This window comes from Neovison vison, chromosome 4, assembly GCF_020171115.1.
Source record: "Neovison vison isolate M4711 chromosome 4, ASM_NN_V1, whole genome shotgun sequence".
In the NCBI taxonomy this organism is placed as follows: Eukaryota; Metazoa; Chordata; class Mammalia; order Carnivora; family Mustelidae; genus Neogale; species Neogale vison.
In genome coordinates this window covers 172,288,094-172,311,073 of record NC_058094.1, presented here as the reverse complement: position 1 = coordinate 172,311,073, position 22,980 = coordinate 172,288,094, and the positions used below count along the sequence as shown (strand labels likewise).

At 35.6% G+C, this 22,980-nt stretch overlaps 1 protein-coding gene across 1 annotated transcript in view; it reads left to right on the top strand.

Annotated features, from left to right (window-relative positions):
* The first annotated feature begins 3,134 nt into the window (after positions 1-3,134).
* Positions 3,135-22,980, top strand: part of AGMO (alkylglycerol monooxygenase) — a 345,447-nt gene continuing 325,601 nt past the window's right edge. The window contains exons 1-3 of the mRNA XM_044246135.1: positions 3,135-3,696; positions 5,097-5,227; positions 17,494-17,645. Of these exons, the coding sequence (XP_044102070.1) occupies positions 3,574-3,696; positions 5,097-5,227; positions 17,494-17,645 (406 nt within the window). The 5' untranslated portion in view covers positions 3,135-3,573. The remainder of the gene's footprint in view (positions 3,697-5,096; positions 5,228-17,493; positions 17,646-22,980) is intronic.

The following is a 22,980-nucleotide window of genomic DNA, read 5'->3' as shown; positions in this document are numbered from 1 at the left end:
GTTTCACCTGATGGATTTCTAGCCAAAGCGTTTTATCTCTGTTGATTTTTTGGGGGGGATTAATTTTTGAGTAGAGATTTTATTTTTAGCCAAGGATTTCTTCACATATATAGGTAAGAAAAAATTATGGTAAGATATACAATGATATGTATACCTTCTGGTGAAAAATAAGAAGAGAAGAAAGACTGCCACCTGTGCCAGTACCAAAGAAGAGGAAGGAGGGTGAGAAGGAGGTGAGGAGGAGAAGTAGGAGGAGGAGGAGGAGGAGTTGGATAGGGGTGTCTGGCTGGCTCAGCTGGTGGAGTGCGTGACTCTTGCTCTCAGGGTTATGGGCTTTAGCCCCATATTATGGGAGAGATTATTTAAAAATAAAATCTTAAAAAAAAAAAAAGAATGGAGAGGATAAGGAATTGGTAGTCTGCATTGGCATCACTCAAATACAGAATGAGGTTTAAATGATGGTAATGTCTATGTTCATTTGTTCCACACAGGTTTATTGAGTGCCTGTGATGTCATCTCTTCCAAATCAATCCATGAATTCAATGAAGTTCCACTTAAAATGCCAATAGGATTTTTTTAGGTTTGTGTTAAATAGATCCATTAGAACAAATGTGAAAAGTAGTTTAAAATTTTTGAGAAACAAAACTCACAAATGAAAAGTTGTTCTACAAGTTACTAGAATTTATTATGGTGGTACAGTGATTAAGACAACATGATACAGTACAAGAATAGATACATGCATCAGTAGGACAGAGTGGAGAGCCTGGAGATGGTGCAGACATGTCAAAGAATAGTGTGGAAGGTATGACTTTAAGTAATGGTATGGGAAGAACTGGGATCATCCAGGGTAGATAGGGAGGGTATAACATGGAATAATGACTTCATAGCATATACAAACTGAACTCCAGATGACTAAAGGAACAACTGAAAAGTCCTGGAAACATACTAGAAGAAAACACAGAAGGTTATTTTTGTAGAATTCTGGTGAAGAAAACAGTCATGAATAAGACCCAAAGGCAGAAGTAATAAAAGGAATGATAGCAGGGCACACAAAGTTACAATTGTTGTATGACAACATATAGGTAACAAAGTTAAAAACAAATAAAGACTGAGAGAGCATTTGCCATATACAGGAGCAAAATACATATATATATATATATATATATATATATATAATACAAATACTGTATAAATCAGTACAGAAAGAAAATATAAAATCACATGCAACATATATTTAAAAATAAATCACACACAAAGAAAAGCAAATGACTAATAAGTATATTGCCAAGATTTTTAAAGTCACTGGAAAAATGCAAATTAAGGCAAGATGTCATTTTTCCCAATGGGCTTAAAACTATAAAGGACTCATAGTAGCTAGTGTTAACAAGAGTGAAAGGCAATCTCGGAGGTGCATTTGGCAGCCACTCTCAAAGCATAAATTTTACATACCCTTCAATAACATAATTCCACTGCTAGAAATCTATTTAATACAAAACATACATAACTGTATGAGATATTTATACCATGATGTTCATTGCTGCATTAAATTTATTAGCTAAAACTGAAAAACTAGACTTAATTGCACTGCAGTGGAGAAACAGTTGAGTAAGTTACAATGGTGTGCTGGTCCTTGATTGGCTTTTTCCTTGGACGTGTTCCTCCCCTTCTTCTTCCCTCTTCCATAGTCCCTCCAGGTCAGAGACTTCTCCCAGGCTTTTCTTTTAACTGGCTTTGACTCACTTAGCCCAATGTGAAGTATTGCTGGGAGGTTGGTTGGCTGTAAGGGAGTAGCCATCATACTCTTTCCTAACTCTTTTTGCTTTGGTTATTGTTTTTGGAGTTTGTTTCATGGCCAGTGATCTTATTAGGCATATTGCGATTAATACTGCCCAGGCCCTGCGCAGTATTAACACACCCTTCTTTTTTTTTTGGTCCCTATAGCTTAAAGATGCTATTGACTTCCTATCGATATTAATCCCTAGATTTCTTTTTGTTCTTATTTGATTTTTTACCTCTTCTACTGTTTCTGTAACTAAGTATTAGTGTTCAGTCACTTTAAATACTTAAAATGATTTTGTATTCCTGCTTGGAATGTATACACACACACCTCTGTAGCTGGAAAAAACAATAGTAAAAGAAATTTAAAAATGAAAAAGTCTAACCGTATACTGAGTGGAGGGAACTTCTAATAAATTGATGACTCCACAGTAACTCAGGTTCTGCCACTTTTCCAATGCCCACCTCCACAAACAAATGTCAGGTCTTTTTCAAGATGAAGCACCATACTTACTGTAGTGTACATTTCCTAACCATGTAACATGTGTGTGTAAAAGTGTACAATTTTTATTAGGTCTTAATCTTTTTTTTCTTCCTTATGGATCATTACAATGTTTTCAAGTATTATACCCAAATCCCATTTTTCTCATCAGCCTCATGGTTTTTATTGTACAGCTTTGAAAATTATACTGATTTTTAGCAGCTTGTATGTCATAAAGCAGCAGAACTGACTATTCATATACCAAAATGTTAATAGTGTCTCTTGGGTAACAATTTATTTATTGTTTATCTGTAGTTTCTATTCTTTCTAAAATAATCGTGTATTGATAATTTAGTGAAATCTATATAAACATGTTTAAAAGATGAGTTGGTAGCTAAGGGGTGATCACAGCCATTCCAGGTGAAGGGCTGAAGCTGTTCAGGAAACCTCCACTCATTCACTGATGATGCAATCAATGAAGTGCCCTCTAACCTCCCTGAAAGGCATAATCAACTTGTGCTCCTCCTGCAAAACACAGATACAGTTTTGCAGCAATATCTTGACAGCTTCTTTGATCAGAGAGTCCCCATAAGTGCTCAGAAAAATACAGATATGATTAGTCAAGGTTCCATTAAACATGGTGGATCATGTAACAAGCCAAATGCCCTTGAATTGGTTTGCAAACATTCAGAAGTTAATACTGTACAAGCCCAGAAATCTATAGGCAATAACCAGTGTGATATAGTCAGTGCTTATTGACTTTGAAGCTTAGCCTTACTGAGATTAGAGCACCCTGTCCTTTGAGGAAATAGGACTCTGAGAAGAAAACAAACAGAACACAATGTGAATTTAAAAAAAAAAAAGAAGAATTTTCATTTTGTGCTCTGAGTCTTGAATAGCTGTCCACTTTTTCAGAGTGAACTTTCACCTGTTAGCACTTTTCTCTTCCCCTTTCTAAGGCTGTACCACGTTTTTTTTTGTTTGTCTGTTTTTCTTTTTTTTTTTTTTAATGTTAAGTTACTCCACCTACAGTCAAACTCCAGTGTTTATCTTTGTTTTGGGCATGATTCCTCCCCTTTCCCTCCCTCCTGTGTCCTGCACCCGCTGAACTCTGAACTCCTTCTTGGTCCCGGTGTTTTCCTGTCTCTTTACACAGAAACTGCTGTTGGCTGTGTTCTCCATGGAGCTCTGTTCCTAGCTGTTCTCTGACAAAGGGCTTGTTCTGTGTAGCACAGTTCTGGTCCTCTTTGTTCAGCCTCTGGCTTCAACCACTGAATCGCAAATATTCTCCAGCTGGGAATCAGACAAGGGCAGACATGAACCCAGAAGCCCAACAGGATGTTTCAGTTTCCCAGGGAATTCGCATGATGTTTTACATGGTGAAGCCCAATGAAACGTCATTCCAAACCCTGGAAGAGGTGCCTGATTATGTAAAGCAGGTGAGACTATATGGGAAGAGGCTACTGTTGCGTTTGTCTTAATAAGAAGTATGTTAAACCCATCCTGGGGTTTTGTTCACATTTGTTCTTCAAATTATTAAATTCTAATAAAAATAATTCAGTTTTATAAAGGCATGGAGCCATATTAAAATTTCTACTTGAATTGAATTTCTGTACAATATCAAAGACCAGTTTCTCCTGTTAAACTCTTTTCCTTGGTTATGTCACTGCAAAATACGATAAAACTTTACAAAGAAATTTAGTTGTCAGAAGCTCAGTGTCAAATGGTTATATGACATCAGTAAACTCTGTAACAGTTTTGGTTTTAAAGGGCAAACTACCTCCCAGGAACTATTTCCTCTTTAATTTGGTAGAGTAGTTCTGCAGAGTGGCTATAGAGCTGACGGAGTCCGACTCTGACTTCCTAAGTTTGAACTTCAACCAAGTTTTCTTTGAAATTCTGAAGTGTTCAGAGGCACTTCTTACTTCTGGCTCCTGGCTATGATTGGAAGTGGAAATATCCAGAATTAGAACTTGAATACCTAAGTTCCCCACCCTGTCAAAGTTGTTCCTATAACACTTACGAGTTCAGACCAGAAATAAGGAAAAAAAAAAATGACATCAGAGATGATGTTCTTGGGAGTTCAGTTTAGAAAACTTCAGCACTCATGACCAGCTTCCAAGTGAGTATAACCCATAACTTTTTCAGGATTTGATATTACTCCTTTCTAAGTTTTTAAGGAGAAAATGTGATTCTCCCATCTTTATAAATCATTATTTTTTGTATTATAACATCAAACTTTTTTCAGCATTTGTCATCCAGAATGGAGCCCAAAAATACTTATTATAGCACAGAGCTAAAACTGAGTGAATAAAACTTCAATGATGTTTTAAATACACATTTTAAACAATCATATTCTCTGAAATACTTGGAAGAAAATGTTTTGTTCCTACAGTTTCAATTTTGTCATTCCTGTAATTTTAATATGAAAAACTAGAAATATGTGTATCCTAAGTGAAGCCTTTTAACGAGGGTCTTAGTCATGGAGATAATAGACTTCTGATTATTGTGCTTATTTTAATTCTTTTTTTTCTGGTCTAACTTGAAACCTATCCCTCCTAAGCTTATTATTTTCTTGACAGAATTATAATGGTTACATCTATGGTTATATTTCATTTCCAAATTGGATGATAGATTTTGAGCACCTGTTTAGTATATGTCTGAAATAATCAGATTTCTTTGCCTGTTGGGAGGAAGTGATCCTCTAGGATAAGTATATACCTTCTCCTGCTATGAGATGTCACCCTGGGCCTCCTACTTCTGGAATGACTAATCAGGAAATGTGGAAGAATTTTATACCAAGCACAATAGCATCTTTTTTGTGCCATTTCCTTTCCAGGCAACTCCATTTTTCATTTCCTTAATGCTTCTTGAACTGGCCGTCAGCTGGATTCTCAAAGGGAAGCCATCAGGTCGTTTGGATGATGCATTAACATCAATATCAGCCGGCATTTTTTCTCGGCTTCCAAGGTGAGTTAGTTGGTTAGCCATGCTAAATGAATAACCTGAAATTATCTAAGTAAGATGGAAGAGGAACCTACTGTATGGGGAGTTCGTCTGTTTTCACATATATACATATATTCTCAAAGTATACAGTTGCTGTCATTATTTAAATTCTTGATATTTCGTTTACCATGGATTTGTTTTTGTATTCATTTTTAAAGGTACTACTCTAAATGTTAGTTATCTTGATTACCAAGTTTACTGCTGCCCCCTTAAATTTTGTGCCCAAGCTAAGTGTTTCACTTGCTTTAGCCTAGTCTGACCCTGAGTTATATAGTCTAGTTATCTACTAGAAAATTAATTTTGCCTCAGCCAAACTCATGTGCTGTTCAATTTCTGGTACAGATACTCTCTAATAAAGATCACAGAAAGCTTTGAATCACTACGTGGTCTCCCAAGTGGTCTCTAGTCCTCTCTCTAGTGCTACCTCATTTTCAACAAAACATTTCTATAATTTGGATCTGGTGAAAATTCTTCATAGGTTCCATATTGCCTAAGGATAAAGTTTGAATTTTTTTTTTTCCTGAACTGTAGAAGCCTTTGTCTGTCTATGCTTACTTTTGCCCCCTTCATTCTCCTTACCCCTTTGCAATATTTGTTCCTTTCATACTCTACCACTTGCCATTGCTCAGATGTCATACATGCTTCCCTCTGCTTGGAAAGCCATTACTGTGGCTAACTGATTCATTTCTTAGGTCTAAGGATAGACTTCTCTTGAAGAGACACACTGTTCAGCGAATCTTCTCTGTCTTCCAACCCTACTTGAGGCATCACTTCACTGTGGTCCCATGGAATCTTGTGCTTACCCCAGTTGCAGAATTGTCACATGGCATTATGCTCACCTGTTTTTTTTACCCAGTCCTTCCTGATAGATTGCATGCAACTTGAGAGTAAGAGGGATTTTTCTTCATAATTTTAACCCCTATGCCTGGAATGATATCTGGTATATTCTAGATTTTTAAAAATTTAATATTTTTGTAGTGTTATGTTGGTAAGATTAGATGATGAAGGTACCAAACAGTGAGCAATAAATGACCCACTACATTTTAGAAAGAGTAAATTATAATGTAGGGAGAGTAAAAGCAATGCATGGGAGGCTCTTTAGTACATGAGGATTTGCCAAAGGGGTAGAAGGTGAATCTTCCCTTAGAACTCTGTGCTCTGCATTGCTGATGAATGCTCTCATTCCTACTTCCCACTCATTGCCTCTTTTACTGTTTTAAGAGCTTTACTTCTGACCAGTGTTCATTGCTTTGGAATGTTTCTGAACCACCCAGTGCGAAACCAAGGTGGATTTTTTAAAATAAAAACTTAAAGATATCTGAGAAAAGGTAGAATAATTTCATGTAATTGCATAAAATTGTTTAGATAGGGAGTAAACTTAAAGGAAAATTTCTTTCATAAATGTTACCATGGAAAAATAAGCTAATGGGTATAAAATAATAATAGTAATAATTCTGATAATCATCATAATAATGACTGAAAATCTACTCATGGTTGCACGTTGCTGTCAGAATTAGAGGATAATATCCCAAGTTATTTGCAGTTAATTCCCCTAATATGCTAAATAGGAGTTTATAATTGTGCATAATTTTTTCTATTTCATGTCTCCTTTGATCAGACTTGAATAAGAAATACATTAAGCATACTGAGAGGATACATAGATTTGATTATTGAAAACTACCCAGTTGGTTACTGTAGTTTCTTTTGAGGAAGTTAAGTGTACAATCTCATGGAAATCAGACAAGTGATGAACTAGAAGAATAAGTTGATAATTGAGAGGTGCCCTGCCACACATTAGGGATCACATATTGTGTTGAGTTGGAATGAATTTATTAAGAACTCAAGGAAACATCAAGCTGACTCAATGTTTCAGCCTGACTTTTACTTTTTCAAGTTGGACTTCGGTCACAAGTGGAATTAGATTATTCTCTTGCCATAAACTGATAACTACTAGAAATAGAAACTGAATCCTTAGCACAATGTTTCTGTTCAGCAGTGTGATAAAAAGTTAACAGAGTTTTAACAGGTACCCCAGAACCAAATATATATGTGTGTATGTTTGCTATAAACAAACCCCCAATGCATAAGGGAGAAGGGAGAGAGGGAGAGAAAGAAAGAGAAGAGAGCAGGAGGGGGAGAGGGAGAGAAAGCGAGAGACCAAAACAATGCAGTCCTTCAGGGATGAAACATACAGCTCCTTTCCTTCACAGCCCACTCCCCACAACACTGTGGAAGCTGACACAAGCTGTTCACCCTGGTGCTCTTTGAAAGAAGTTGTAAACTTGAATGTGGAACATATTTTTCCACAGTTGTGTTTTGAATGGGAAGTAGCAAATTGCTTGTTGTTGCTGTTGTTTTTGTATGTGTGGCCAGCAATTCTAAATTTTGAAATGTGGATAATTTTGCAAGGGTTGCAAAGATTTGATCTTTTACAACCTTTTACCTAAAACATTTCAGCAAAGCAAATTATCTGAAAGAGAAATGTAAAAATATTTTCACTTATTTGTTCCTATTAAGCATGTGCACATGCACACACACACATACACACACACACACACAGGAGAGAAGAAAAGCTGATCCACAGGATCCACTCTACTCAATCCCCTTTCAGTGAAAGACAGGAAGGGGGATTTAACAGAAACTCTTAAAACAATATTTCAGCATCAAGGGGAATCCTCGTGCAAATCATTAACAGCTGAAGGTTAGATTAACACGGCATTGATCATATCCTCTCCAAGGGACTAATTTCATTTTCTACAGCAACAACAGGGACTTTCCACATCCTTAAAATACATAATTGGGAGAAAAAAATGGTACTATACCATTTGTTAATCTGCTTGTGAGGAATTGCACTTAGGATAATAATTCCAAGTAGGCATGTGGTCTCTGACGAAAGAAGTTGTAGAAATCAAAGTGAAACCATGAACATGTTTTTCCACTTTGCCCTTCATGTAATGGAAATGCTGTATGTAGACTTTGAGGGAAAATAATGTTTGTTTGAGGATCTCAATTTCATCATTACATAAAATTCAAAGTATCTTGAAGATTAGTAGCGTACTTAGCATATTGATAGAAAAGATACATACTGTGTCTTTCAAATATTTATGTAAAGGAAAATATTTATCATAGACAGGATTCTATCTTGTTTATAAGCCTGTCAGACAGACCATGACCTGTAATAAAAGTCCATCTGTCCTAAGATCCAGATTCTGGGCAGACCTGCATCTGTTTTGCTCTTCTGGAGTCTAGTAGGCAGACTCTTCCTCGTTAGGATCTGGTTCCGAAGTTATAGACAGATATTTTTATTTATCATAGTTAAATGAAGTGGAGCATATGTAGATAATCTGCTTTTCTATCAATTACTTGCATATGTGACTATAAAAATTAAGCTTAACCAAATACTTACTAAGTCTACTTTAAAAAAATGTATCTAAAACTTGTGAAATATCCTGCTACTGACTTAAATGCTAATGAGTGAAAAATAATCACGTCTTTTTTTTTTCCTGCTTATTTAAGCAGAACTCAATTTCCAATTCTTCATTAGAAAACCAGGACCTCAATTTGTTACTTCCTTCCAATGTTTCTGCTTCCATAAATTGCATCCTCCCCAGAGAAATTTTATTCCTGATATAAATATCTACAGTATGTTTGTTTTTAATGGGTTCATTTAGTTTGTTGAAACAGCAGATTATAAATCAAATTGCAATAGGTTGAGGGATAATTTAAGTAGGTAAATTTTCAAATAAGTTGGGGACACTCCACTTTTAATACATATGGGTCCTTGCCAAATTTTAGTATGGAGCTAGCTCCACAATGTTGAACCATACATATGCACCGTTTTACAGGCCATGACTGCCACGGAATTTTCCATTCCTGACAAGAAAGTTTCAATTCATTTAAAAAAAAAAATTAAAGAGGAGGAAATTAAATTTCTTTAGGATACTTTGACTCCTTTGGGTGGGATTGGAGAATAAAGGAAAATTGTATACTGGGTTTTTATATTAGACCGTAGTATCACAGGCAGTAGTGCCTTCGGCGATGTCAGACTACTAACAAATCAGTGCCTGTCATTCTGGATGAGGACCTTAATAAATAGTTATTCATTGTCCAAAATAAAAGATAAATGCATTTATGTAATGTTAATAATGGTATTTTATTATTAATATTAACATCTCAATGTAACTTTTTATTAACCCCCTCGGTGAAGAAAATATATTTTTAAAACTTACTGGTTTGTTCATGATATTTGCTACGGAGAATGCTTCATTTCCTCTTAACATTTACCTCAAACTTTATAAATATATTTTGTCTTTGTTGTTAATTGTGGAACTTCAGAGATTGCTATTAGACTAACCTTCCCTAATCATGCAAGCAAGCTTCCTTGTACTTACTCAATAGAGAAATGGAATTCTTAAGTAATTTACTTCTTGCATAGTAAAGAATGTAGCAAATTTGTTTCTTCCAAATTTGCCATGTTTTATTTATAAAGGTCTATGGTTTTTGTGGTTGTTGTAAAAGGAAATTAAATGATTGCTTCGTCAATGTAACGTCATTTCACAGTAAGAAATAGCAGTACAGATGTTATCTGTCTTTAGGAGGTAGAGGTTACGTTATGTATTCTGTTAATACTGAGCGAAAATCAATATTCCACTAGATGGAGCAAAAGTGGCAGTACCTTTACAGATAGGGCACATTCCTGAGCTAGGTTTAAGAGATTTTGAAATAAATAAACAACAAAATTTCTTGGAAAAATCAGTATCTAACCGTTCAGCTGTATTTGTTTATAACTTCATGGAGCTTGTAAGGAGATTAGAATGATCCTATTCAAATAATTGGCTTATTTTCTAATTTATAAGATAGGATTATTAGGAAAAAAAGATGTCCTACTGATTTTCTTCATTTTTGTGATATCTGGCCAAATCAGACAGTACACACAGCTCTAATGACAGTGATGAAATAGTATAAATTGGCAGATATTCATGAGTACTGAGTAAAAAATTTCACTTCGAAAGTCGCTTTGAAATTTTAAGTTTACAATAAGAGCATTACATCAAATTTCACTTGATAAATGATTAGAGCATGGGAGTATTTGAGAATTAGAGAATTTTAGGGCCACTTTAGCCAAATTTTCTCATATCTTAAATTAACCCTGAGATTCTGAAGAGTGGACAACATATTCAAAGTTAACTTTCTGCTTTTGGTGATGGGTACATTCATACTTAGATGACTTCAAGAACTGCATAGCTTTGTAATTCTCAGTCTTCCATTATTATTTATTCCAATGCACTGATCATTTTTAAGTCTCAACTTTATAAATTATAATTTATGAACTAACTTCATCTTTTTAAAAACATCACAATCAGTCCAGGGATAGCAATTTAGTACCTTGCCAGATTTTACAGTAACTAAACATTGGCAGGATAATTTTCTAGTTTTGAGAGAAATGTTATTAAAGTGCTACCTTTCTTTTACCAAGGACTTACCACAGATGCAAGTGAAAGTAACTATTTGAGGAGAAATTATGAAGAAGAAAGAGAATGGGAGGAAAGCCTCTATAATGCAGATTGTTGATTAGAGGATTCTCATGCCTCCTTATATTTAGGCCATTTTCTTTGTCTTGCATTCGAACTTATTGAGTAAAAAGGATCTAGTATTTTGTTACACAGAGTCCCTCTGCCTCCCAAAATTTCATCTCCACATGATAAAATAAGCTCGCTACATTCATACATATTACATACGTCTCTTCCCACAGGATGGAGTTTAGAGAGTTGAAGTCTGAATTCCACAGTGCAGAGTCATATGCTGGGGGTCAGGGCTGGGAGAGGATGGAGGAATTGGGAAGAAAAAGAGGAAGGAGCTTTGGTTTATGATTCAGGGTCTGGTGGGAACATTTTTGAAAATGTAGGTGCTATTTCCTGCAATCAAGGGCTTTCCAGAGCTTGATAATCATTTCCCAGATGTATCCCTTTGCTGAATCGTTTTTAGTTGTGGGTACTCCATGGCTGTTTTTTCCCATTTATGATGGAAGAGGATCATATTCATCTTGCTGATAGAAAGCAGGGAATTTAACTCCCACAGCTTTTCCCCTCTTTCCTTTTGCTTTGGGGAAGGTTTGGCTTCTTGCTAAAGTGTGAAAAAAAAAGTCTTGACTGTAGTATGTCAGGCATATTTCAGCTCGATTTGTGTCAACCCTAATAAGTAAGTTGACAGAGTAATAAATTGGGTGTCTGCTCAAGACCTGGCACCTGTACAGGAAATAAAAAAGTATTTCAATTGCAGGCAGGTTCTCTTTGTTTTGTAAGTGGAAGTTTTCCAGGGACCCTCTTTTATTAAATCTTAGTATCTTTAAAGCCTAATTCAATTGTCCGTGGAACTGACAAAGGAGATAGCACCTTTTAAAAAAAGATTCTGAATGGATGGAACATTGATGAGACAGGTGATTATGAGTGCCCTGTTCACCAGTGTGTCCTCCTAGTCTCGTGTTGTACCAGCAGGCTCTTAATCTGAACTTATTGAATGATTCAGTGAACCCATAAATGGATCTGCTTTAAACAGCATGTACTAAAGCTTAAGTAAAAAGCTATAGATTATTTCAACGTTCTGTTGTACCTTTGAGTTTTATTTTATTTTTTTCTTTCTGGACCAATCTTTTTAAAAAGGGTTATTGAGTGGGACAATTCTGTCCCTCAAGAGATATTTAGACATTTAATTATAATAACTAGTTTGAAGGGCTCTATCTAGTAAATAGAAATCCAGGGGCGCAGCTGGGTGGCTCAGTCAATTAAGCATCTGACTCTTGGTTTCAGCTCAGGTCATGATCTCAGGTGGTGGGATTAGCCCTCTATCGAGCTCTGTGTTCAGTGAGGAGTCTGCTTGGACTTCTTTCTCTCTCATTCCCTCTGCCCTCCCCACTCCCTTTCTCTCTCCCTCTCTCTAAAATAAATAAATCTTAAAAAATAAAAAAAATTTAAAAAAAGGAGACCCAGGGATGCTGTTGAGCATTCTACAATTCACAGGACAAGCCCTCACAACAAAGAATTATGTGGCCCAAACAGGAATAATACCAAAGTTTAGAATCCCTATTTTAGAAAAAATTATTAGATTTAACCAAACAAAATTGTTATTATTATTCACTGTTTTTTTACCTAAAAGTTGAATTTTATATGGTTAGTCCTCTATTAATGGATAATAGGGAGCAATTTTAAGATTTCATAATTTGAGTAACTCCAGGGAACAGGCCCCAACAAGAACAATCTTGAATAAATGTCAACAATGACACTGTTAAGAAGCCATTGTCTAAATATATAAAAGTTGCCAACCAAGCTGACATGCTTTAAGATAAAATTTGTTCTATCCCCCACCTTGATAAATGTTGTGTATTAGTTTGTCATGATTGCAGATCTGCTTGTGAAGTTGCTTTGATATAAGAGTAAATTTCTTTACATTGAGGAAGCCTTGTCAGGACAGTGTCATTATAATTGCTGTGCTACTGAGTGCTTTCAATATAAACATGTAATATAACAGATATTTAAACCTTAACTGTCAAGAATTTGTGACGACTTAAAGTCCTTTAAGAAGGAGAAATGAGAAAGAAAGGAGAAATAAGAAGGAGAACATAAAGAAAATGTTCAGCTTGCACAAGGCTACTCTTTGCTAACTTAAATCTCTCACTGAAGACTATGGAACATTTGCTCCTGCCATGGTGAGGCTACTCTTTGCTGGCAGTGGTAGAATCTGTGGCAGCTCCATGAGAGAAATCATCTTGCCTACCAACACTGGTGCCTTTGTTCTGCCAGCCCTGTGCCCTAGCAACAGGGACTTTCAATTTGTGCTGGCAGCTAGACATCAGCTCTTGGTTGCCTCCGCTCATTCTTCCAAGAATCAACCCATAGAAAGGTTTCACTAAATTTGGACTTTCTTTCTTCCATCTCCCCTTTGTTTAAAACAATAGGTCTAATTAATCTGTCACTGGTTTGGAGTTTTATTTCTTTATTGACTTATTAAAAGGCATGATCCTGTATGCTACTGGCTTGGGAAATATTATTATTATAAATTATAATTCCCACAGTAACCTACCTTAAATAAATTATTAGCAAGACAGTCTCTGAGCATAATTTGCCATAAAGACAATAATAAATAAAATGGATAACGAATTGGATTCCCTAGAGTTCCAGAGCAGTGTGGGAGCCCCTGGCCCACAGCCTGTTCTATCTCATGACAGACCCAAACACTTATATGTGAACATTCCAGACTGCTTGTCCTAGTTATATGTGCATATCTAAAAACCAAGGATTACATTGTCATGTCTAGTTTACATACCTGCATAGGTTGGCTCTGTGGAGGACTGGACCAGGAAGGAGGCCCATGTAGGTCCTACAAGCAGCTCAGAGCCCTTTTGATAGGGATTCTGAAATATCCAGGGCATGGTCTGAGTTGTGACAGGAGTTCTGCCTAGGCATTTCCATTTGGTCAGGACTCTCACTCAGGGACAAAACTGCTCTTTCTGGCCATATAATTGTTGGAGAAGATCATTGAGAGAATGTGTCCACTGGATGACCCTTGTACTTGGACTCGGGCAATCAGAGTCTCCTTACCTTCTCCCCTGTCCTTGGAATGTATATTCTGTACTTTTCCCTCACTAGCTGCTGTTTTAAGGATGAAGCCTAAGAGAGAGTAAGGTGTTGAGATTGTCTGGACTGAATATATGACTAGCAGGCAGGTACAGAGATTTACTTACCTTGAGGCTGCTCAAGCCCAGCCTTCTGTGTAAGTTTCCTTGCTTATTAAAACTACCACCCACCATTCTGGAGTGGTTTGCCTTTTTCTTTGGTTTCTCTTTACTCTCCATATAGAGGGGCCAGTTTAAGAACCAACAATTATAAAAAATTGAAAATTGGATTTTAAGATCTGATAATGTGTAGTCCTTTTAAAAATGTAGGCATTTGACATTTCTATTCATTATTTGTATTGCTATTGTGAAGTAACACAGCATTTTATGTTACAGATTAATAACTTGAGGCAATCAACACATGAGACAATTTTAACATTATTACATCATAGTTACAGTCATATCATAAGGTCAAAAGTAGATTAAATTTAAAGGCTCATAACTTCAAAAGACTCAGTTACATGCTAATTCATAGATACTCACTATGTAGAGGGCAATACTTCTAAAATGGTGAATTGTAATAATAGACTAATTTGAGTTTCTTCTTTAGCTTTTATTTAAAATTAGAATGTTTAACAATTTCATCATTTGCTCATGGTTTATAAATGAATCTTTATTAAATAGAATGATTAATTTATTTTACACTTTTAAAAAAAGATTTTATTTATTTATTTGAGAGAGAGAGTGTGTGAGAGAGCTGAGAGGCAAGAAGGTCAGAGGGAGAAGTGGACTCCCTATGGAGCTGGGAGCCCGATGTGGGACTCGATCCAGGGACTCGGAGATCATGACCTGAGCTGAAGGCAGTTGCTTAACCAACTGAGCCACCCAGGCACCCTATTTTACCTATTAATGATAAATATAAAAGAAAAAGTCCATTCAACCAAACTTATAGAAGTGATAAAGGAATGATTATTTTTAGTTTAAACTTAAATTTGATCACAGATAATTTCAAGAGAAAATGCTACACTTAATAAAATTGAAGTATATGATGTATTTTTGAGGAAGTTCTTGAAATGATAATGTATAGACACTTGGTAGCATAGGTGATAATACATATTCTGGTGTCTGCATTTTAAAAACAATTACTTCTTTTAACTAGTTTTGAAAAAAAATTTTTTTAAAGATTTAATTTATTTGAGAGAGAGAGAGTATGTGAGAGATAGAATAAGTAGAGGGGAGAGGCCGAGCGAGTGGGCGAAGCAGATTCCACTGAGCAGGGAGCCCAGCGCAGGGCTCCATTCCAGCACTGTGGGATTATAACCTGAGCCGAAGGCAGACGCTTAACCAACTGAGCCACCCAGGCATCTCTAAAAAAGAGGTTTTAAAAAATAAACCTAGATAGATGTCTAGTTGACATATAGTGTTTAAAAAATAGATGTCTAGTTGACATAAAGTGTCTAGATGTCAAAAAATAGATGTCTAGTTGATATATAGTGTTTTATATTTGCTTCAGGTGTATCACATAGTGATTGTGTAGTTCTGTACATTATGCAGTGCCTACCGTGATAAGTGTAGTTACCATCTATCTCCATACAGTTATTACAGTATTATTGACTGTATTTCCTATGCTGTAGTTTTCATCCCCCTGACTTATTTATTTTATAACTAGAAGTTTATACCTCTCAATCCCCTTTACCTTCACCTTTTTCACCCCCCACCCCCTCACCTCCCAACTGCCGCTGCTGGCTACCAACGGTTTGTTTTCTGTATTTATGAATCTTTTTAAAAATTTTTTTTTGTTTATTTGGTTATTTAGATTCCACATATAAGCAAAATAATGTAGTATTTGTCTTTCTCTATCTAATTCATTAAGCATTGTCCCCTCTAGGTCTATCTGTGTTGTCCCAAATGGCAAGATCCCATTATTTTTATGGTGCTGTAATAGTCCATTGTATGTATTTGCCACAATTTAAAAAAATTTTAATTTATTTATTTGAGAGAGACAGCACAGAGAGAGAGAGAGAGCACTTAGGTGGGCTGGGGACGGGCAAAGGGAGAGGGAGAACCTGACTACCCATTAAGTAGGTAGCCCTATGCAGGGCTCAATTCCAGGACCTTGGGATTATGACCTGAGCTGAAGGCAGATGCTTAACTAACTGAGCCAACCAGGTGTCCCTATGTAGCACATCATGTTTATCCATTCTCTGTTGATGTACACGTGGGTTGTTTCCATATCTTTTCTATTGAAAGTAAAACTGCAGTAAACAAAGGGATACATATATGTTTTCAGATTACCGTTTTCATTTTCTTTGGTGAGTATCCAACAATGGACTTACTAGATCATATAGAATTTCCATTTTTAATTTTTTGAAGAGGCTCCATACTTTGTTTTACAGGGGCTGTACCAAATTACATTATGTCAATACTACATGAAGGTTCCCTTTTCTCCACATCCTCACCAGTACCAATTGTTTCTTGTCTTCTCAACAATAGCAGTCTGAGGGATGCCTGCGTGGTTCAGTTGGTTAAGCATCTGCCTTCAGCTCAGGTCATGATCCCAGCGTTCTGGCATCAAGCCCTACGTCCACATTGGGCTCCTTGCTCAGCAGGGAACCTGCTTCTCCCTCTACCTGCTGCTCCCCCTGCTTGTACTCTCTCTCTCTCTGTCTGACAAATAGATAAGTAAAGTCCTCAAGAAAAAAAATAATAATAGCACTCTGGTGTAATGTGATACCTATTGTGCTAAGTAGGTTTTTATAATTTCTTTCTAAGAAAACATTATTCCCTTATATCTTGAGAGTTGTAATTTATATTACTATAAGAATCATTGAAATGCTATGAAAGTCCAACTTGTGATCTTAACTATAATATCTAAAAACATAAAAGTATGTGTATATGTGTGTGTGAAAAAGAAAGAAGGAGGGAATAGAGAGAAATAGAGAATAGTTAACCAGAAGCAACTTCAGTCTAAAGGCAAATTTTATGGGAGTAACATATTTTAAGGGAGTAGGCATTTCTAAAGTCCCCTTTAAACTTTATACCTTTTATACTTCCTTTAAAAAGCACCCTTATTGTACTCTTTATTAAGATGTGGAAATGAAAGTCACAGAAAATAAGTTGTAGTTTTGTCCTATTTATGTTGTATGGCTTCCATGGAATTATTTTAAGAGACATTAAAAAAAGGAATGGCATCCTAAATTCTATGAAACTGAGTGTAAATAGTTGGCATCCATGATAACTATGAGGCAGCATGTGAAATTGGGCCTTTTAAAAGGTATGATAGAACAGTGAGAAAAAAAAGAAGAAAGAATTTTATTTTTGTATTTGAATACCCTAAGTTTTAAAAAAAGATTTTATTTATTTATTTGACAGAGATCACAAGTAGGCAGAGAGGCAGGCAGAGAGGTGGGGGGGAAGCAGGCTCCCCACTGAGCAGCGCGACCCATGCGGGGCTCAATCCCAGGACCCTGGGATCATGACCTGAGCTGAAGGCAGAGGCTTTAACCCATTGAGCCACCAGGCGCCCAAATACCCTAATTTTTAAATGTTACCTAAAATGTTTTAACATGGTTTTTCACTTAAAATGTGGTATAATCATTGTGTGTGAATTTTATTTTTCCAGCTTGTTTTCTAGGAGCATCGAACTGACCACTTACATTTATATCTGGGAGAACTATAGGCTCATCAGTTTGCCTTGGCATTCTCCATGGACTTGGTATTTAACTTTCTTAGGAGTTGATTTTGGCTACTACTGGTTCCATCGCATGGCCCATGGTAAGTTGAAAATCAAGGTTTTATTGATAATGCCTGTTGAATTGTGTTTTAGTCATAGTAGGTATTCAATAAATATTGAATGAATGAATAAATGAATAATATGGCTTATTTTATAGCATATAAAGATTAATGGTGAAAGTTGAGTTTGAAATTTAAGTGGAAACAATCTGGTCATTTTTGAAAAAAAGTGCAATTATTAGAGATACATTTTTCACACCACTTGTATCTAACTCGTAAAAAAGGTTGAGAAAGGGATGGCTGTAACATTACTTTTTAATATACTGCCTTCCATTTTTCTTATTATGACATGCTTGGAAGAGTCTCCAGACTCTTGCACGTAATACAAGACTTCATATCACAATTATCAGTGATCATTCAGAAGAGCTCTGAATCCTAGGTAATGTGTGCTGTCATACATAAGCTAGAGTCAAGTTCTTGGCAGTAATTCCACATTGCAAATGAAAATGCAATCATCTAGGCACTAACCGTAATGCATTTCAGTATTGCCATAGTTTTGCAAAATTTCTCATCTAATTCAAAGCCCTCTTATGGTACTGGTTCACTGAATCTACTTTTTGGGACTCTTGGCTGTACATTCCAAAGAAATGTTTTGTTATGAAAAGGGAAGGGGAAGAACAGGAAACAGTCTAAACCTCTGTAGGGCTAAGTAGAGGTTGGAGAATGATTGTAAAGGTAAGGGGAGCAAATGGTCTCTCAGGAGGAAGAAGGCATGCAAAAGCATTTCTGAAGGGAAATGAAGGAAAGTGCTAATTTTGAAAACCTACCGAAGAGTAGAACTGAGCATTTCAGTGGGTGGTTGGGTTGAGTGGGTGGGGAGGAAGGAAGGAAAAGGAAGAAATCTGGAATAATAATAAAAACTAAATGGGAGATGCAATAAGAGACCTGAAATCAGGGTGAATAACCGAGCAATGTGTGTAGGAGTATGGTGACCAAACATCCTTCCTAAAAGAGGATGAAGGAAATAGGAGCAACATAGGCAAACATTATGCTTAAGGCAGTGAAATTTTAAATGCAACATTATTTTTGTTAAGTACTTTGAACATGTACATATAATGAAACTGTCAAGAATGTTAATTCATTAAAACAATTTGAAGGGAACATACAAACTAGAAAAAAGTTACTTACTTTGTGTGTGTGTGATAACCTTTGTCTTGGAAAATAATAGGTCAGCCCCTGACATCATTTCCTTGAGTATAAATGCAAGAGGATACTCCCAAATTGAACATGACTAGGAATAAAATACGGTCATGTAGTAAACTCTGTATTTTATTTCAAAATAGTAGTTTTCTCTGTAAAATAAACCCATTGGCAAGCTTCCTCATTTTCTATGCAGCAAATGGATAATGTAGAAAGCATACATCGTATTACTTAATTTCTAAGACCACACTGTCCTGTGCTCATATGTTTGCGTGGGAAATCTGCAAATTCGCTTAATCTTTAAAAGCCCATTATAAGAGGAAACAAAGAACCAACAAAAATATTACCAAGTATAAAACTTTTAAAAATATGTTGATTGTTAAGTGCTCTCAGTTAGGGAAGAGCAATAAAGTAAAATAATACATTAAATACATGGAATCCGGGCTGTTTAAAGTATGCTTCCCATTAGAAAACTTTGAACGAATTCCAGTGGAGGCAGGCATTAAAAAAAATCTGAGAACCTTCTGGAAAAACACTCACCACCTTGAGGCTATGAAGTCTAATCTAAGTTCAAAGGCTTTTGACTTGTGAAGGAAAGCTCATAGGAAAAAAATAAATTAGTAGTTGAATGTGTCAACCTTCAATATGATAGCTGACTTTTAAATTTTATGTGATAATGTAAAATATTAAAATGGATTTTTAGAAATCTAGAAATACACAGGAGTAAGAAAAACTTATAATACCAAATTTCTTGAGCCTCTTGGGTTACTATGCTCATACTGATTAGTCAAATTTATGTAACTGAAGTTTAGAAGTTTGAAGACTTCTAAATTCTAATGTTGTCATAAAATATAATAAGAAAAAGCCCTCTTTTCCTACTTAATGTGTTACTTTCTTTTCACTACTTTCAATAAAATAGTAAATTAAAAATGCATTCTGTATTTGTTGATATGTTAAATGCTATGAGTTTTGAAGAAACAATATATACTTTTTATTTTTACATGTATATAATCTATTTCTTTAATAGCCCAAATTACTTTTAGAGTTTTTGTTGTTGTTTGTTGTTATTAATTTGCTTTGCATAAATGCAGAATTTTCTCACATTAAGGGTATGGAAAAGAGTTAATTCTCAAAAACTTGAATTTGATTTCTATTCCTGTACAAAAGAACAGAAGGATATTTGAGTCTCTTATGTTATCTAAATTTTATTCCCTTTTCCTCTGGCATGATGAGAAGTGAATTGCTAATTATGGTAAACTTACAGAAAAAGAGAGGAACACAAAAATTTCTATAGAGTGCCTTGACATCATTAGAAAGAAATGTAAAATGACAAATTTAAATAGGTCTTAAATTAAAGGAGCTTCTGGCATGCTTGGTCTCCAGTACATAAAGATGCATTATTTATCTGTTTTTCCTATTAGTTATACTAACCATGTAAAAAATCGAGTAAAGGTTTTTAAGGGGATACTTAAAATGTAAATGATTACTACTTCGCAGAAGCAAGAATGAGCTTTCCAGATGCTGGTCATGAACTTTACCTTGTCTTGGGTGGTGGCTATACATGAGTGCATGTACTTGTAAGAAATATGTTAAGTTGTTACTTAAAATTTACATACTTTATCTATAGTTCAGAAAAAAAGTTAAATTAGTAAGCAATCCTACCCGTATGATTTCTTAGTGAATAGTTTGAAGTCAGAGTGATACAATGGTTAACCTAATTCAGAAATAAGAACCGCAAAATTATTATTTGTGACTAAGCATAAATACCAGAGGTGGATCCTACAGATGTTTCTCCTTTGCAAGCTCACTTGATGTTAGACTTTGTCAACTTAAAAGATTGGAGGGATACTACAGAGCCAGAACAGCAGGGACTTTGTTCCATGTCCAGAGTGCTGTTTTTCATGTGGCACTTAGCAGATTGGTGCCCAGGGATCTTGGTAGTATTCACCCCATGGTTTAGTTGTAGCCTATAACTTTTGGTAAGATCCTCTGCCCTCCAGGGGACCACATCAGAGGACTGCCTGTAATATACCCTCAGGGGTCTGTATACTCTAGCAAGTCTTTCTGTCTCCACCAGAGTTCCTTTGGTAGCCACAACCTCTCCAAAGATGTCTGACTCTTAGACTTGGCAGTTAGCGGGGAAAGGGGATTTTCCTAAATTTATACATGCCTGCTTTGTTCATTCTTTCTTAGCTCCATAGGAAATAACTGTGTTCATAGGTGCTACTTCTGTACCACTGAACTACTCCCTGTTTCTTTCTTTTAGTAGTTAACTTCTTTTTTTTAATCAATTCTTTATATTAACTCTTTATATTAATTATATTATTATAATAATTATTGTATTAATTATTATTATATTAATATATATTAACTCTTTATATTAATTCTTTTATCAATTCTTTATATTAACTTTCTCTTTTTCAAATTACTGGTGGGTTTTGTCTCCTGATTGGACTCTGACTGATAAAGCCAGTCTCCCCACATATTATATAGGGTTGCAAATTGGAAGTTTACCCTGACTATACCTTTAATATTCCATTCTGAGGCATTGATTACATACTTAGGCTATAATACAATTTAGTTCATTTCTGAAATAAGGATGTTCATCTGTAAAATTGTTATAATAAGAATCTATAAAGTCCCCTCAAACTTTCATTCTTTTACTGAGCAAGTAAACGGTATAGTTGTTTCTCTTTATTGCTTTCTGTTTCTAAACAAGGTTAGTGATCATAATTTTTGTGTAATTAATTACATTCATTCCTGCAGTTTTATTATAATTAAGTGGACCTCTGTGGATGACTTCTTAAACTTCAGGGTTTTTTCATTCCTTTCTGACTTTTAACAGAAGTTGAATTTAGACCATCTTCACTTCCACCACTGTTTATAAAATAAGCAGATGTATTGATTAAAGATAATTTTATTTTCTGATAGTGAGGACTATGGTCTCTATTGGAGAATAGGTGATTAAATTCAGCTACATTTATGATTCTTTATTAAAAAATACTAGAGCATACCTAATTTTATGTAGTTCTTTGCTATATATTATAGTTCACTATTTTGAAAACACAGTGTGATTTCAGGCGTATTGGATCACTGAGGGTGATGTCCAGTGTGCACTGGCCTAAGTTAAAGTACTTCCTCTCACTTCTTCCCATGATTTATTACTTTCTCTCAGTCCTTGGAGTCATCATCATTCAGAATATCCATGAGGGGAGCCTTGGAATTCCCATCAACTTACCTAAGACCCCGTTTCTCATCATTACTTTCTACTAAAAAACATGTCATCTATATCAGCTATTTTCCTCTGAGTTCATTTTAATGAAAGACGCAGTCCTCTGCTTCTGATACTAAACGTTTGTCCATAGAAGCACTTAAAAATGTATATGTACTGAAATATTACCAGTATTTCCCCTCAGAAAGACCCATTTGAAGGAGCCTTCCTCTTAGAAATAGCTTATTTTTATCACTGGCATTTGTGGTCACCGTTAAAACCATGGTCTGAACTTCCTTTGATGTACTTAGATTCCGTATGTAAGTGATACATGAAGAACACATTTGAAACACAGTTTTGGGCCCTCATCCAGGTGCTGAAAGTATGAATGCATTGAGATATCAAAGAGGCAAGTCATACACTTGATAATAAAGGATAAAAGTCTCAAGAATCTCCATTAGCCTATTTTTGAACATTGATACTTAAGTGTGGACATATTTCCAGGACATATATCCAAGAATAGTTGGGAGCATTAGAGGATAGCTACGGTAATATTTTTCAAGGATTAAAAAGCTGTGAAATGAGTAATCAGAATGCAACTCAAGGTTAAAGAGGGAGTAGAGATTAACTTACAAGCTTTGGTCTCCTTCTGATGCTGCTTGAGACAGACAATGTGCCCTGTGTGCTAACTTAGTGCCAGGACTTTAGTACACTTGCCTCTCATATAGCAGAGAGAGGATTGAAATTTGTTTCAAGAAATATAGGCATGTAACTGTAGTACAACTATTTACCACACATATAACCTTGGGATTAACTTCTCTGAGACAGATTTTACTGGTTTTATTTACCTCTCAGTTTTGTGGCTTTTCTTTTCTACTTTTTGTTGTTGTTGTAATTTTATTTTATTTTTTTCAGTGTTCCAAGATTCATTACTCATGCACCACACCCAGGGCTCCATGCAATACG